At 45.5% G+C, this 17,935-nt stretch overlaps 1 protein-coding gene across 11 annotated transcripts in view; it reads left to right on the top strand.

Moving 5' to 3' along the window:
* The window catches only part of CCDC7 (coiled-coil domain containing 7), a 301,313-nt gene that overhangs the window by 95,732 nt on the left and 187,646 nt on the right, over positions 1-17,935 (top strand). For all 11 annotated transcript variants that reach the window (XM_081970140.1, XM_081970145.1, XM_081970146.1 and 8 more), the window contains 6 exons: positions 8,758-8,838; positions 10,877-10,978; positions 11,501-11,602; positions 11,996-12,115; positions 12,762-12,857; positions 13,244-13,363. In XM_081970140.1, the coding sequence (XP_081826266.1) occupies positions 8,758-8,838; positions 10,877-10,978; positions 11,501-11,602; positions 11,996-12,115; positions 12,762-12,857; positions 13,244-13,363 (621 nt within the window). The remainder of the gene's footprint in view (positions 1-8,757; positions 8,839-10,876; positions 10,979-11,500; positions 11,603-11,995; positions 12,116-12,761; positions 12,858-13,243; positions 13,364-17,935) is intronic.

Here is a 17,935-nt window from a genome sequence, read left to right on the forward strand (position 1 = left end):
AGAAATCTGAGACCTTTCAGATCTTTAAAGACTTTGCAGCTTTTGTTTCTACACAATACCAAGTTCGCATCGCCAGAATCCAGAGTGACCGTGGTGCAGAATTCATGTCTCAGCGTTTCCAGGACTGGATGCGTAAGAATGGAATTCTTCATCAGACATCTGCTCCACATACACCGGCTCATAACGGAGTCGTAGAAAGAAGACAAGGGGTTCTACAAACCATGATGCGTTGTCTTCTAGAAGATGCCAATCTCAGTAACGCATACTGGGGTGAAGCAATCAAATATGCAAATTACATTGTCAACCATACTTGGAGCAGTGTAATCAATCAAACTCCTTTCTACATGCTGTATGGCTACAAGCCCGATCTCAAGAACCTCCATATTTTTGGTTCATATGCTATGGTGAACACTCCCTTAAGTCAAAGAAGAAAGGGAGGTACAGTAGCAAAGAGACTGAGATTTATGGGTATTGATGATAATTCAAAATGGTTCAAATTCATCGATACTAAACATGTGATTGTCATTTCACAATCTGCTAATTTTGAGGAAGATATTGACTGGTCCAGGATTCATTCCAATGATCCTGAAGTTTATTTTCCTAGAGATGGTGTTCCAGATGCCACGCAGCCTGATGACAATTCGCAGGCAAATATTCCTTCTACCAGTTCTTCACAACCTGATGTTCCGTCTTCGCAAGCCGCGGATGCTGATGCTAGCGACGAACGTGAGGACGAGGATGATGATGAAGAAGAAGAAGAAGACTGGTCTGTTGCTCCTAGACGCTCCAAGAGGGCCACAAAAGGAATCCCTCCACAACGTTATTCATGGCAACTGGCAAAATCACCATTACCTTTGATTTGCAACGTTACTCTTCTTCCTGAGACATTCACACAAATCAAACAGCTTCCTGATTCAGAACAAGACAAGTGGTATGATGCAATGCAGGATGAAATGGACAGTTTAAAGAAACTCAATGTATTCACACCTGCAAAACCTCCAGCAAACAAGAAAGTCATTGGCACCCGATGGGTCTACAGAATCAAGAAGAAACCAAATGGTGAGTCTTTATACAAAGCCAGACTTGTAGCTCAGGGTTTCGCTCAACGTTATCCTGAGGACTACACAAACACTTACTCACCAACAGTCAGAACTGAAAGTGTAAAAATTGCTTTAACCACTGCAACTATTCTTGGTTTAGAAGTTTTCCAATTTGATGTGGACACAGCTTATCTACATGCAGACCTAGATGAAGAGATCTACGTGAGAAGCCCTCCAGGATTCCGAAAGCAAGAAGGGGATACCTGGTTCCTGAACAAAAGTCTTTATGGTCTGAAACAGTCAGGTTTAATGTGGTATTTATGTCTTACTGACAAACTAAATTCAATGGGCTTTATTAAGTCCGAAACTGATGAATGCATGTTCACTAAAAGATCTAACAATGCATATGAGATAATTCTTGTTTATGTTGATGATATTGTTTATATTGGTCCAAATAAGAAAATGAGTGAGATTTTTGCTAAAAGTTTGCAGAGATACTTTACACTAAAATCTTTAGGACACATTAGCACTTATTTAGGTGTTCAAATTGAAAAGACACAGAAGGGGTTTAGTCTTTCACAAGAAGAGAAAATTGACCACATTCTACATCATTGCAACATGAAAGATGCTAGCACAACAAAGACACCCATGCAAACAGATTTTCACAACTTAACACATGAACCAAGTCCTGAGTTTGAGGATCAAACACTTTATCGTTCAGTCATTGGTTCACTATTATACATTAGTAGTTGGACCAGACCTGACATCGCACTTAGTGTTAATCTTTTATCACGACACGTAGGTAAGGCAACACAATTTCATTGGTCATGCATTAAGAAGTTGTTGAAATACCTAAAACACACTAAACACATGAAGTTATTGCTAGAACCAACACACATTGATCAACCAAAGTTGATTTGTTTTGCTGATTCCGACTGGGCGAGCGACAAGAAGTCACGCAAAAGCACTTCTGGTTACATGATGTTCCTAAATGGTTGTCCTTTTTACTGGCAAGTGAGAAAACAGAGTTTTGTTTCATGTTCATCTACTGAAGCTGAATATGCTTGTGTTTCAAATGCTTGTAATTCTCTAACGTGGTTTGATGCTTTGATCACAGATATCTGGACATGTCCGATTAGACCAATCACCGTGATGGAAGATAATGTATCTGTTGTTTATATTTCTGAGTCACATTTTACAGGTTCTAGGTCCAGACACATTGACATTCGTTATCAAAACACAAAGCAATTAGTTAAGCAAGGTTTTGTTAAATTGCAATATGTTTCTACACATGATCAGATCGCAGACATGCTTAACAAACCACTTGCCGCAAATCAACACGAATATCTGCGAAAGAAGATGTGCCTTAATTGATGATTTGATGACGTCAGCCTAGACTAGCAAAAGAAGGGGTGTCACGATGTTAAAAAGTTTGCTAGGCATGAACTGACATTCAAGAGTTAAACTAAGAAAGTTTTATTGCGCAGGTCATAAAACAAAATGTTATCTGAAAGTGATTTATTGCGCATGCGTTTACACATTCCAAAAATTCCTTTCTTCTTTGTTCGGCTGCCAACTTGGCAACCGGAGCTTTCATTATCAAAATGTAACAATTAGTTATTTTCTGTTTCAATTACTTTTATTATTTTCGTATTAAAGTTTGTTTATTAATTAGAAAATACTTGTCAAAGACTTTTATTTTATTTTTCTTAATATCTCAAAAGATATGCAGAAGGGGGAATCAGCCCGATCCATTGATCTCAGATATCAGGTGTTTTTTCCCTTGACACCCCCGATGGTCAGTGATGGAATCAACTGACTGAACCGGGGTGCTGGTAGCCACAGCCACTCAGTCTTGGAGGGGTTGAGCTTGAGTCTGTTGTCCCCCATCCAGACCCCGACGGCTTCCAAACACCGGGTCATCACCTCGACAGCCTCGTTGGGGTGGTCTGGGGTGGAAATGTACAGCTGCGTATCATCAGCGTACAGATGATACTCCACCCCAAAACCACAGATGATCTCCCCCAGCAGCTTCACATATGCATTGAACAGAAGGGGCGAGAGGACCGACCCCTGAGGCACCCCACAAGTGAGTGACCTCAGGGTCGATCTCTGCCCTCCTGCCAACATACATTGCATCCGGTCAGAGAGGTAGGAGCTGAACCACCCAGAACGGTGCCTCCAACTCCCATCCCCCCCAGCCGGTGCAATAGGATACCATGGTCGATGGTATCAAAAGCCGCCGAGAGATCTAATAGGACCAGGATAGAGGAACAACCCCTATCTCAGGCCCTCCAGAGATCATCGACCAACGCGACCAAGGCCGTCTCCGTGCTGTGTCCGGGCCGGAAGCCGGACTGGCGTGGGTCTAGATATTCGGATTCCTCAAGGTGTCGTGGAAACTGCTGTGCCACCACATTCTCTACAACCTTCGACAAAAAGGGAAGGTTGGAGACTGGACGATAATTAGCTAGCTCCATCGGGTCAAGGGAAGGCCTCTTGAGTAAGGGCCTCACCACCGCCTCTTTCAAGGCGGCAGGCAAGGACCCCTCGCTCAAAGAGGCGTTCACCAAGCCCAGTAGCCAGCCTCATGTCACTTCCCAGGATGCCAGTACCAACCAGGAGGGACACGGGTCCATTAAACATGTGGTCGGTCGCAGCCGTCCACGCAACCTATCCAAATCCTCGGGGGCAACAGAATTAAACTCCTCCCAGAATGGTCTCACAAGACTCACTGTTGGCGGCTCCTCTGGTCCACTGAAGGGGGCCCATCCGCTCCGGATCTGAGCGATTTTGTCCTGCAGATATTCCCCAAACTCCTCTGCTCTGCCCTGTAAAGGGGCTTCCCGCGTCCTCTGTGATAAGAGAGAGCGGGTCACCCGAAACAGGGCGGCAGGGCGGTTATCGGCGGACGCAATAAGAGTGGCGCAATGTCTGCGTTTGGCCACTCTTAATGCCACAAGGTAAGTCCGTGAATAGGCTCTTACCTGTGTCCGGTCAGATTCGGAGCATGAGGACCTCCACCTGTCCTCTAGGCGTCTCCTATGGCGCTTCATCACCCTCAGATCCTCGGTAAACCAAGGAGCCCGGGTGGGTCGTCGCCGCAGGAGAGGCCGCAAAGGCACAACTCGGTCCAGGGCCCCAGCGGCCGCCCTATTTCAGGCGGCCACTAGGTTCTCGGACCGAGAGTGGGTCAGGGCTACAGGGAATGGCCCAAGCTCCGTTTGGAACCTATCCGGTTCCATCAGGCGCCTGGGGCGGTACCAAATTGGACAGTTTGGTTCCGCCTCCTCGCGGTCGGGGGTAGCGCCAGGGAAGTCCAGCCGGAGACATGAGTGATCTGACCATGACAGGGGGGTAATGGTTACATCCCCTCTTCCCAGATCACTCGTCCACTGTTCAGATACGAAAACAAGGTCCAGAATGTGGCCATCTTCGTGTGTGGGGTCCTGAATTAATTGGGTCAGGTCCATGGCTGTCATGGAAGCCATGAACTCCCGAGCTACCTCGGATGCTTCCCCCGTCGACAGCAAGTTGAAATCCCCCATAACCACAAGCTTGGGGGTCTCAACTGCCGTCTCTGAGATCAGCTCGAGGAGCTCCGGCAGGGCTGCTGACGCATAGCGAGGAGCCAAGTATACAATCAGCAAGCCCCACTGCCTCCCTGGGCCCCATTTCACACCAACGGACTCACATCCGGGTATCTGAGGTACAGTGAACTCCCTCGGCTCTAGACATTCCCGTATAACTACCGCCACCCCACCACCCTTACCCAGGGCCCGAGGCTGATGGAATGCACGGAAACCCGGTGGGCACATTTCCACGAGGGGTAAACCACCCTCGTGGCCCAACCAGGTCTCCGTTATCCCTGCAAGGTCCAGCTCCCCCTCTGAGATCAACTCATTAATGAGGGGGGCCTTGTTGGTCACGGACCTTGCATTGCAGAGCATCAGCCTCAGGCCCTGGCTCTGTAGTTCCTGACCACCTAGATTGCGGGGGTTGGTACAAACGACCGGGTGTAACCAACAACCACGGTCTCCCAACTGACGTTGTGGTCTTCTCCTGTCCTCGCATCCCCTCCTCCCCGCGACCGATGTAATAAGACAACCCTCTATTGGAATGTTCTTTCCCCTCCCCCCCTCCACCACACTCACTTCCCTCCTAGACTCACCTGTTCGCCTGGCACTGGCCCCCCTCCTGGACAGATTCCCCCCCACCCTAAAACCCTCCCTGGAACCCCCTAAAAAGGATAAAAAACATTTATTTAAAAAACCCCTAAGCTTCCGTTTCTTCCACCTCTCGGGGTCTATAAACCCGTCATCAAGGTGGGCCCTTACAAGCGACAAGGGCCATGCCTGCGAGAGGGGGGACTCCCGCAGGCGGAGCAGGTCTAGCCTCGAATAAATAATCTTAAAAGATCTTAAAAAACACACGATGGGGTCAAGGTGCTGTGGATGATGAGTGGTCAGTCAAAAAAAAAGGGGGGGGGAAAGAGTAATCAAATGTCCAAGTGGTGGTCTGGGTGGTGGAGAGATGGTCCAAAGGGTGGTAGCAGCCTAGATGATCCTAGGTGTGTGGGAGTTCATAGAGAGAGTTTGTAGATAGTAATCTAGAGTTCTTAAGGAATGGGGTTCCCAATTGGGAGGGGGACGATGTTCTTGGGGGCAGATGGTCTTGGCCTAGACATCCCTGTGGCCTACCCATGGCCCTAATATAGGGCTTCCGGTGGCCCCCGGTGTTCCAGGCCACCCCCAGCCGCCCCCAACCTCCATTCCAATCCTGCTCTCTCATGACCCCCACCCAAAATCCAGATGTTGGTGGGTCTCACCCAATGTCCTAATGATGTTCCTGGCATCCATGTCAGCTCTTTCAGCGGCTGCTGCTGTTGGTGCCAGCCTCTCTCCTTCCAGCGTCCTTCCAGCGTCGCTGCAGCCGCAGTCGCAGCCACTTTCTCTCCATTCACCAGCTTCTCTCCTTCCAACTCCTTCTTTTTCTCTCTCTCTCCTTCCAATCTCTCCTTCTCTCCTTCCAATCCTCTCTGCTCACCAACCTCTCTCCTTCCAGCTTCTTCTTCCCTCTCTCCTTCCAACGTTGCTCACCAGCCTCACCAGCCTTTCTCCTTCTCCTTCCAGCGTCTGCTCACTCGCTTCTCTCCTTCCAGCATTTGCTCACCAGCCTCTCTCCTTCCAACGTTCCAACAATTCTCTTCCCTTCCCGGCGTCACCGCGGCTATAGCCTCTCTCCCGAGGCCTCTCAGCCTCTCAGCTTCGCAGCTTCATAGCCTCACATTCGCAGCCTCACATTCGCAGCCTCCACAGTCCTCTTTCCTCCCGCTCTCTCCAACGCTCTCCAATGCTGCTGCTGCTGCTGCCGCAACGCCGCCATTTCCGCTGCCGGCTTCTCTCCCCACTCCACGCACCATCTTCTCTTTAGCCTTCCCTCCAACCTCCCGACCCACCCTGGCGGACCCAAATGGGTCCAAAATGGGCCAGGGTTGTCATGCTGTCTGACTCCCGGCCCTCAGATGGAACGAGGGCCGGATACAGCCTCTTTCCCCCATCGCCGAGCTCCTTGGCATTCCGGAGCTTCAAGAGGCGACCGCCATTGCCGGAAGCTCCTCCTCCTCCACACATGCGCGCGCGCACACGCACACACACACACACACACACACACACACAGAGTTTAGACTATGGCAAAAACCCAATTACTTTCAGATTTGGTGCTATAGATACTGTATTTTAATAGCTCAAGTACTATTTAATTTATCACAAGTATTGCACAAATATATTTTCTATTTTACACACACACACACACACACACACACACACACAGTCTGCATGTATATGTTTAATAGAAAAATATTTATGCTATATGTGTAATAAATATTACTTGAGCTATTAAAATATAGTATCTATAGCACTAATTCTGACTAAAATCAATGGTAATATATATTGTGCAAATATAGGAATATTTTGTATTTTATATGAGGGGATACTGTTATTTATTTATAGGGGTAATAACGTAAATAGCAAATTGCATGTATTTTCCATAGAATAGTTGATTTATCTATTTATGAAGATTGATCTACCATTAATCTAGAAAAAACTATGCAGGCATTTCAATCACCATTTTCTAGCAGTGATTCTTAACATTCATTTAAATTTCTGTACTGACATGCAGGGAATAATTGCCATAATCAGCCTAAGGGATTTTAAGGAATGTAAATGGCCAATACTTTTTAGCCCTTCAGGGACTTTAACATGGATACAGAATTGCAAACATACAGTATATATACCCATCATGCTATTTCCTTTCAAAATAAGAATCTGCAGAAAAGGACTAAGAAATAAAAAAAATAAACTAAAATAACAAGTCATGAGATAAGGATAAGAGTAAGAAATATTGCTAAAACTACTTTTTACCAATAGTATTTGGCTTTATCTTTCCATTTTTACAAATCAGCATTGCTGTCAGTGTCCACATTCCATTCTATTGCTTACTATTTATTAAGCTAGGAGCTCATTGCTTTGATCCAAAACACAATTTTCTGATCTTTGCCTTCCTTTGAATCCTTCTTCAGTCTTCCTTCACATATTGTTTTAAAATTTGATCCTCATTCATTATTTTATATTACCAAGCCAGCTGAGCTTATTTCTTTCCTACTGGTCATCATTCATTCATTTCTTTCATTCATTATTTCATCATCCATCCTTTTGATACATGCTACTACTAAAAGTCTATTTACTTCCCTGGCAGTCTCTAACAGAATTCTTTTCACTCTATTCCAACATCTTTCTTATCCTCTTCCTATTTGTTTTGTTGGAAGATTAATTTGTCTTCAAGTATTTTTAACTAAAGGATTTATTTTGTCTTGCCATAATTGCTACACTTATCTTTCATTTCTTTTTCTTTCATATCGCTAGCTTACAGATTACACTCTTTACAATACCACATTTCTTTTTTCCTCTTAATTTTGTAGATTTATACTGTATCTATTTTACTTATTTCATTTTATTTCTTGTAGTAATTCATACTTCTAACTGCTACCCTAACCCTAACCCTAACTCTCTAACTCTAACTTTCAATCTTTTATATCCTGCCTGCAGTTATTACTAGAAGGGCTCATATATTTTGATCTTTGTTTCCTATCATGTCCTTGGTTAGGTGAGGACTTCACATACTACTTCTTAAAAAAATAAAGTATAGTCTAGGTTACTTGCCTAAGTTACAGCCTCGCCACATGTAACACTCCTTACTATCATATCAAAATTTTATGCCAAGCCTAAATCTTCAATCAAGAGAGTATTTTTCCATATCCTGAATTAAAAAAAAACAATACAATTTCAATTGAATCTTACTATGCTTGGAACCTGTTGTTGTTATAAAGAACATTTGTGGTTGTGGTGCAAAATATTAGGTAAACAGAATATGTAAATATGATTTTGAAAGAAAGTATAATTGTGCAGAAATATAAGCATCTTGCTCTGGACAGTTTCCTCTTGCTTAAAAAAATATCTATAATTTTATTACCAGTATCCCAGATAACTATCCTGAATAGAAATATAGGAGCAAGCACAAGGATGGGTTAGAGTGGCTAACTTATCTCAAAATATAGTTTGTTTTCCTATATTATTAGCCTATGATCTAAATGACCAAGCATTGATTCCATAAATTATATCCCTAACAAAAACTAACTTGTATTTTTTCAATGAGATAGGAAAATTACCAGAGAAACAAAAACTTGAGTTACTTCAAATCCTAAATCAGCTGATAATTCCGGATGAAATACAGCAAGAAGGTAAGTGATAAATTAGGAATGATGATATATAATTATCACCTATCAAAATATTTCATATCTATATGTTTATATTTAAATTTTTAAATAAACTACTTCGTGGGATTATACCTTCTTGGTTCACTTGTGGTGGAGCTATATAGGTAGATATCATCACTGTATTGATGATACTGTACCCCATGCCTTTGGATGACATATTCCAGAGGTGTCATGTAAGGAACAAAAGATTTAAGCACTGAGCACTCCCACATTGAAGGATCTAGGGCTTGACCTGTAACCCCCCAGCAACTCCAACTAAAATCTGCCATAGAGGAAGGAGAACCGTTATAGTACAGTGCCTACACCAGTGATGGTGAACCTATGGCATGCGTGCGACAAGTGGCACGCGGAGCCATTTCTTAGGGCATGCGAGGCGCTGCCCTGTCAGCTGGCCAGCGGCATGCGCGCGCTGGCCAGCTGAGTTCACCTTTTTAAAACCTATTTTTTGCCTTCCACAGGCTCCAGAGGCTTTATAGGAGCCTGGGGAGGGCGAAAAGAGCCCCCCTCCCCCTCCCCGGAGGCTTCAGGGACCGTCCGGAGGCTTCCCTGAAACCTTTGGAACACTTAAAACCACCATCCGAGCAAACCGGAAGTGACTTCCGGGTTGCTCGGAGGGTCGTTTTAAGCGTTCCGAAGGCTTCAAGGACCGTTTGGAGGCTTCCCTGATGCCTTCGGAGCGCTTAAAACGACCCTCCGAGCAAACCGGAAGTAACTTCCAGGTTGCTCGGAGGGTGGTTTTAAGCGTTCCGAAGGCTTCAGGGAAGCCTCTGGAGGGTCAATGAAGCCTCCGGAGGGCCTCGGGGGGGGGCACGGGAGGCTCTTTTCGCCCTCCCCAGGCTCCTATAAAGCCTCTGGAGCCTGGGGAGGGCGAAAAAAGCATGTAAAAATGGGGGGGGGGGTTGCCGCGTGTTGTGCACGCATGTGCACTGGGGGATCGTGCGTTGCATTATGGGTGCAGCATGCCTGCACATGACCCCCCGCGCTCCCCCCACTTGTGGCACGCGAGCCAAAAAAGGTTCGCCATCGCTGGCCTACACTCTACCCTTGAAAGCCAATCTAGAAGGGAGGCCATTGTTGGTGATATTGAATGCTGTTGAGAGATCTAGGAGGGCCAGCATTATTCTCATCCTGGACCTTCCAAAGGTCATCCACAAATGCTGTCCTAGTGCTGTAACACTACCTGAATTCGGACTGAAAAGTTAATATGGATATAATCTAGGGCCATAGAGTATCTACTATTCATAATAACCTTATGGATAGTAACAGGAGGGATGGAGATTGGACAAAGTTGTCTAATATGGTTGAATCTAAGGACACCCTCTAAAGAAGGGGGTATACCAGTCAGAGGTGGTATTTATCAGTTGTCTGAACTACTCAAAATTTCCGCTACTGGTTCTCCAGAACTGGTCAGAATTACTAAATACCACCTCTGGACCTGCCCAGCCAATATCCAGCTCCAAGTGAAATGAAATGATTTTATTCAACACATGTCAAGAATATTACTCACAGTGACCTAACAAGGTCCAGAAGAGACTTGGTCATCTAAATAGAACTTCTCGCCATTTATCTCAGATGCAATGAGAGTCAAGAAATAAGTGGTCTTATTGCCACAAGGTAAATCTTAATGAAGCTTGGTTGGTTTTACCCCTTTGCCTTTTGCCAGTGGTGTTCTAGTCATCTCCTATGTCTTAGGACCTAAGATTTCAGCTCTACAGGATCCATATTCACAGGGGGTGTACATAGTCACGATCCACTTTGGACCCCATATTATATGTTCATTCCAAGCTGCCCCCAAACCCAGAGCTTTGAGGTACAAAAAACATGCACCAGGACTGGTCAAATAGCTTCACCTCCTGCAATGTGGCTTTGGCTCAGAGAATTCTAGAAGTAATTCTAAAATTCTAAAATTACTTAATAAGCTTCTTTCATACATCATCTGGTGGGGAATGGGGGGAAACCCTATTCTGTAGTAATTATATCTTATTTTTTTCAATGCATATAGGTGAAAAAGAGGACGATGAAAAAAAAAGAACTTTGCTTGCAAATATAGTATCGGTTGTTAGACCTTTATTGCAAGAGCAGCCTCCTAAAGCTGATCTCTCAGGTAGAAATTGTAAGATAAATATTAAAATGAGATCCTTAACATAGTGTATCCTATTGTTATAATACTGGGACACGGTGGCTCAATCCCTAGCGCCGTGTAAGGGAGTGAGCTCCCGTTACTTGTCCCAGCTTCTGCCAACCTAGCAGTTCGAAAGCACGTTAAAAAAATGCAAGTAGAAAAATAGGGATCATCTTTGGTGGGAAAGTAACTGCATTCTGTGTGCCTTTGGCATTTAATCATGCTGGCCACATGACCATGGAGATGTCTTCAGACAGCGCTGGCTCTTTGGCTTTGAAACGGAGATGAGCACCGCCCCCTAGAGTTGGGAATAACTAGCACATACGTGCGAGGGAAATCTTTACCTTTACTTATTCTTATAATAGTGTAGAAAAAGTAAAGCGATGGAATGAATGAATTGCTGCTCTAGCCAAAAACTATAAACAAATAGAATTGTAACTTTATGTTTAGTTCCTTAGCATCATTGGCTAGGTTAAATAAGTCTTCCTTTTTTTTTTTAAATAGAGAAAGAAAGAAATGATCTGGCAGAGGAAAGAACAGTGATCCTTTCAATCCTAGACTCACATGTAAAAGATTATCAACAAGTTAGAAAACTCGAAAATATTGGTGGGTATCAAATCATGTAGAAATAATTATACAATATTTAAATCATTATTAACATAAATGCTAAATAATTTCAAGATTTATAGGAGTACTCAGTTCAGACTCTGACCCTCGCAGTGTACAGCATAAACACAATAAATGAACAAGAATTAAAAGTAAAGAATATGTTGATAGTGATCAAAAATGTGTATAAAAAGAAAAAATTATAGTACACCAGATACTATATATATATGATACATATCTATACAGAATAAGATAAAAACATTACTACCGTGGTGCTTTAGAAGTTAAGAGAGTTCTGATTCATCAGTGGAGCATGTATTTGCCTATAAAATCATTAGCATTTTTTGCAGGATAGGGAGTTTATAGGCAGTTTTATTTTATGTTTATTTTTAGAAACAGAAATTAGGAAGCTTTCAGAAGAAAGAATCCAGCTACGTGCACAAGTGGAATTAAATACGAAAGATTTGGAACAAGCCCAGGAGCTTGCATCTTCCCAGCCATCAGAAATTAATGGTAAGTGACAAAAGGGCTTTTTGGATAAATGGGAAATGGTCCAAATTATTTTTCACAGGAACTTACTGGATACATTTTGACTGGTCTCCTAGTCCTAATCATGCTTTGTTTTCTAGGTCACCTGTCAGCTTAGACTAAGATTGAAGCAACATTGAGTATGGTATTTGGGGAAATCAAAAGTTTCTGGTTAAAATCTAAGGAAAAGTTTTATTATTAAGATGGGGCTGTTTGATCCTGGATAGATCAGAGATAATGATTGCTGATAAAGATTTCTGGAAAGTCTTTGGAAAAACATATAAGTTTTAGTAGCAAACTTTAAAAAATAATTTGATGAGTCTGCAATGGCTTTGAATAAATCTCAGGATGGCATTCAAAGGCAGGGAATAACAATTGGACTCGATTTCTGAAGATTTAATGCTGCCAGATGTAAAGAAAAAAGGGCCTGGTTTGAGAATTGAAGGCCTGGTGGAAAAAGTTGAAAGAGGAACAAACAGAAGAAACTAAGAGATGATGAAATATTGATGACTGATGGACTGGACATTTTTAATAGAAATATAGCACTCAATGTAATGTTTTTTGGCTTAATTTTCATATTAAAAGCTTCAACATTTGAATTATTTAAAGTATGTTTTTCTTCTTTTTATAGAGAACAGAGTAAAAGAACTGGAAAAACAAGGGGCACTATTAACTGATAAACTGGAGGCAAATCAACAAGAACTTGAAAGTGCTAGATTCTTTGAAGGTACTTTAGCACAAGAAAATAAGTATGATATATGCAAAACATAAATTGTGATAGTTTCTTACAGGCAAAGTTTTAACAGGAATCTGATATGATCTAGTTAGTATGTCAGTTCTTTTTGCAAACAAAGCAGTGAGGAAAAGAAATGGACTGGAAAAGAGTTAGAGTGGTTCCCATCTTCAAAAAGAAGTGTGTGTGTGTGTAGAAATAAAAGAAGGAAATGATAATCAGCCTAATAACAAATTTTCGATAGATATTAGGAAAAGACAGCATCTCTTTGTCTTTCCTCAGTAATAATGTTATTTTTAAAACAAGATTAGTAGCATAGAATTAGACAGTAACGTGTACATTTCTCTCCTCAAACTTTTAAAGTATTTCTCATTTTGCAGAGAAGAAGATTGATAAACTGTCAAAACAGAGCCTATCTTTGCTTGCAATGTTGAAATCAAATGTAAAGGAGCTAGAAGAAACTGAGGCTCTTGCAGCTACTCAACCAAGCATTATTACTGGTAAATACAATCTCTATATAAGAATAATTATAAATGTAAGACCAGTAGAAATGAAAACCAGGATATAAAGTGCAAATGAAAGATGAAGCAATGTCAGCATGGCTGCCTTTATTCTCATTGTTTTTTTCCCCAGTGAGACTGGTCTGATAGGGCAACTTGGTCCGCCTTCCAGCCCCAAACCAGGAACCTTCGTAGGTAGTCGCTTTCGCAACGAACTTTTTTTTTTGATTGAATTTATATTTACCGACAAAGAAACAAAGTGGAAGCAGTATGCTCCATCCCACATTTGGGTGGACCAGGTTGCCCTGATAAAGTGGTCTCACTGGGAAGGGGAGGAACACTTAATTTCTCCTGTGCGCTGCTTGGAGAGTCCAAGCATGGGTTAACACAGCCTATCTGCCCAAGGACTGAGTTGATTTTTCCCCTGGTCACGCCTCCTTTGCCTCCTTAGGTTCATTTTTAAAAACTCAGTCCGCCCAATAGAACTAGTTTTGGGGAGCTCTCAGTCATTGGATAGATAGGCTGGGCTCTCCAGGAAAATAGTAGTAGACAAAATTAGTTTAGAATTTATTAGGATTTTTCCCTTTTATTTTATTTTTGTTTTGTTTTATTACCCTTTGAATTTTTACCTTTATTTTTAACTATTTGCATTGCTTGCAGTCTTCTGAGGCGATGATCGGGTTCCACCAGCTGCATTTAGTCCGCAGAGGGTGGGACGGCTGAGACCGCTGGTCCGGCAATGGCCAGCGAGCGTAGAGGCGGCTGCAGCTTTTCCGCGCATCTCCGGCCGCTCCAGAGGAAGGAGTTAGGCAGGTCCCTTCCTGAGCGGCATCTCTGCACGATCTGGAGGGCGCGCCAGCCATTTTGAAAGTGACGCGTTGGCGCGCTTTCTAGCGGCCGCCAATTGGGTGCCGGCTGCTTCCCGGGCTTTCTCTAAGCGCGCGAAAAACCGCAGTGGCCATCTTTTTTGCTCGTTTTGGCCATCAACAGCAGCAAATCATCGCGCCTCTCTGCTTCTCTGGAGATCGCTGCCAAGGGTTGTGAGGGCTTGTCCGGGCTGCCAGTAAGCCTACATCTACCCTCTCAACGACCCTCACCCCGGGGGAGGCGGCAGGGAGTGTCCTGGTGCCCACAGCCAGCCTCCAGCTTCAGCTCGATCTGCGACGCTTTGGAGCCATCTGGCCAGCGTTCAGTGCCCTGCCTGCGGCTGCCTCATCTTCTACCCAGACCAACACCTCTGACTATGGCAGATGAAGGTTTGGAGCAGCGGGAGGAGTTGGCAGGACCATCTGCAAAGTGCAGCAGGCCAGATCTCTCGGGCCAAGGGAGAAAGGGGGCTAAGGGCACAGGGGCAAAGGCTCCCCATAGCTCTTCTGAGAGCAGGGCCCCCAAACACCACGGGGAAAAGGAACAGGAAACTCCAAAAGAGAAGTCTGTTAAACCCCAGGTCCCTCTGCTTCCTCAGGCCTGTGAGGCTGGATCGGACTTTCCTCCACCCAGACATGAGAGAGAGGATATCTCTCTCTAATCAGGGGGACCAATCCCCCTCCTTTTGTGATAGAGATTCGTTGTCTGGTTCTCCTGCAGCCTCTCTGGGTTATCCAGATTCTCCCAGCTCTTCTGTGGGAGGGGAATTGGAACCATTCCATAGTTGCTTCCACGCAGAAGGCTCCAGATTCCCCGTTAGGGGTGAGAGAGGCCATCCCTCTTCCAGGTCTAGGCCTGTAGAGGATAAGGGCCCAGCTCTGTCAGCTGAGATGAAGGAGGTCATCGCTCAGGCTATTTCCCAGGGAGTGGTCGAGGCCCTGCACCAAAAGGAAGGGAGAGGCAGCAAGGCCTCTAAAGCTACTCGCCCTCCGCGGAGGGTAGAAGCCACAACCTCGATTCCCCGGGCACCTCTGTTACCACAGAGGTATCTGTCTGGGAAGAGGATGCTGCTGATGAGTTTGAACTTTCGGAGGATGAAGACAAGCCTCCTGATAAGCCAGCTTTTACGGGCCTGTTCAAGCCCTCCTTGTTTAAGGCCATCTTACACAAGGCCAGGGCTTCAACGGAGCTCGGAGCGAAGCCTAAGGATAAGGTCATTCCCTCTACTTCTCAGGACCTCAAGGTAGGGCTGTTTAGTGAAACTACCCCAGACCCGGAACTCATTCCGGTCCCTGATTTATTCATGGACGTGGTTCACCGTCAATGGGCGCAACTGGGTACCTTGCAAACCCCAGTGGTGTGGACAAGACAATATACCCTCTGGAACTGAAGCTAGAGGATGTGCTAAAAATGTCCGAGGTGGGTGCTTCGGTGGTCTCACTGACCTCCAACTCAACTCTTCCAGCTGATCTCTTAGAGGGGTTGAAAGCAGAGGATAAGAGGTCGGAAAAGGCCTGTCACAAAATGCATCAGGCGGCTGCCTGGGCAATTAAGGCATCCACCTCTGCCTCGTTTTTTACGAGGGCCTCCCTGCTCTGGCTGCGCCAACTGAGATCTAAGCTTCCTTCGGAGGTATCTCGTTGGCGGCACGATCTCAACAAGATCATTACGGCTGTAGAATACTCAGCAGATGCCTCCCTGAATGCAGCAAAGTTCGCATCCAGGGCACTGGCTTCCAACGTGACTTCACGCCGCTTGCTGTGGCTTTGACACTGGCAGGTGGACATGAAGGCCAAATGGAAGCTTGGCCTCAGCTCCATTCAAAGGGGCTTTCTCTTTGGGGACTCCTTAGAGAAATTGCTGATTGAAACGAAGGATAAACGGAAAATCCTTCCATCTACCTTTAAGAAAAATGAGAAGAAGGGCTCTGGTTCCTTCAGGAAACATACTTTTCGGGCGCAAGACAATGCCCAGGCCTCCACCTCTTCTTATCCCTATCAGAGGTCTTACAACCAGTCTAATGACAGGACACAGGACCGGACCAACTTTACCCACAGGGGCAGGCAGCATAACGAGGCTTCCTTTCGAAAACCCTTTCGAGGGGGTTCCCTCAACCGGCAGTTCAGATGCGGCAAGTGACCACCAGAGAACCTCTCCCATCGGGGGCTGCCTGCAACTCTATGCAGACTGCTGGGAGGGAATCACCACGGACTCGTGAAACCTAAATACCATCAGGATAGAATTTCTATCCTTCCCGCCACGAACATTTGTTCGTTGCCCCCTGACCAAGAACATATTAGATCTGAAGCACCTGAATCAACATCTGGCCTACAAGCCCTTCAAGATGCAGTCCCTCCAATCCATGCTAGGTTGCATAAGGCGAGGCGACCTGCTCACTTCCATCGATCTCAAAGAGGCGTATCTGCATGTGCCCATCCATCCGGCCCACAGGAAGTTTCTACGGCTGTGCTACAACGGGAAGCACTATCAATACAGGGCCCTGCTGTTCAGACTATCATCCGCCCCCAGAACCTTTACCAAGCTTCTTGCGGCTGTAGTGGCTCATCTGTGTTCTCGTCCCATCCGTCTGGAATGTTACCTAGACAACATCATCATTCACTCGACTCGCTACAGGCGGTGAGAGATGTACAGATCACCATTCGCACCCTGCAGGAGCACGGCTTCTCGATAAACAAGAAAAAAAGCCATCTAGACCCAGCGACACGTATCCAACACCTGGGTACCCTAATGGACTCTATCTCGTGCCAGGTGTTCCTGTCTCCAGACAGGCTACGCAATCTCAGGGGCAAGATTCAACAGTGCGCTGGGCCTCCTCGCCGATCGTCCAGCTCTCCCAACTGCTGGGCGTCATGATATCCTGCCTCAACGTGGTTCCCTGGGCCCGTCTTCACTCCAGGGAACTACAGTGGTTCCTGCTACCAAAGCAGAGGGCGAAGGCGAGCAATTCTCCCAGGAAGGTTCGGCTTCCACCCAAGGTGTCCCGTTCAATGAGATGGTGGCAGTCAAAAGCGGTGGAGAAGGGCTGTCTGTTCAAGGAGCCCGACAGGATCATAGTGACGATGGACGCCAGCCTCTACGGTTGGGGCGCCCATTGCCAGGGGCAATTAGCACAGGGCAGGTGGTCGTTCAAGGAGGCAGACCGGAACATCAAGTGGCTGGAGCTAAGAGCAGCCCGACTCGCCCTGAGGAGATTGTCGTGCCAACTGGTGGCTCGCCACGTTCTATTGCTCATGGACAATATAGCTACGAAGGCCCATGTGAACCGGCAGGGTGGCACTCACTCCAGATGACTCATGGCAGAGGCGGAAGCCCTGGGCCATTGGGTGGAGATCCACTTAGCGTCATTGAGAGCAGATCACATATCTGGCTCCAACAATGTGAGCGTGGATTGATTGAGTCGCCAGACGATCGACAACTCAGAGTGGAGGCTGCATCCAAACTTGTTCAGCCAGATTGTGAGGAGGTTCGGTCTTCCGCAGGTCGACCTGTTTGCTACGGCGACCAACACTCAACTCCCGCGATTTTTCTCACGTTACCAATCAGTGCAGGTGAAGGGGACGGACGCTCTAAGGGCCAAGTGGCCTCCGGGACTCCTGTACGCATTTCCGCCCCTTCCACTCATTCCGCAGGTGATCAACAAACTCCTGGTGGAAAGGGCGGAACTCATCCTGGTAGCTCCGCATT

This window comes from Natrix helvetica, assembly GCF_964273705.1.
Source record: "Natrix helvetica genome assembly, chromosome: Z".
NCBI lineage: Eukaryota > Metazoa > Chordata > Lepidosauria > Squamata > Natricidae > Natrix > Natrix helvetica.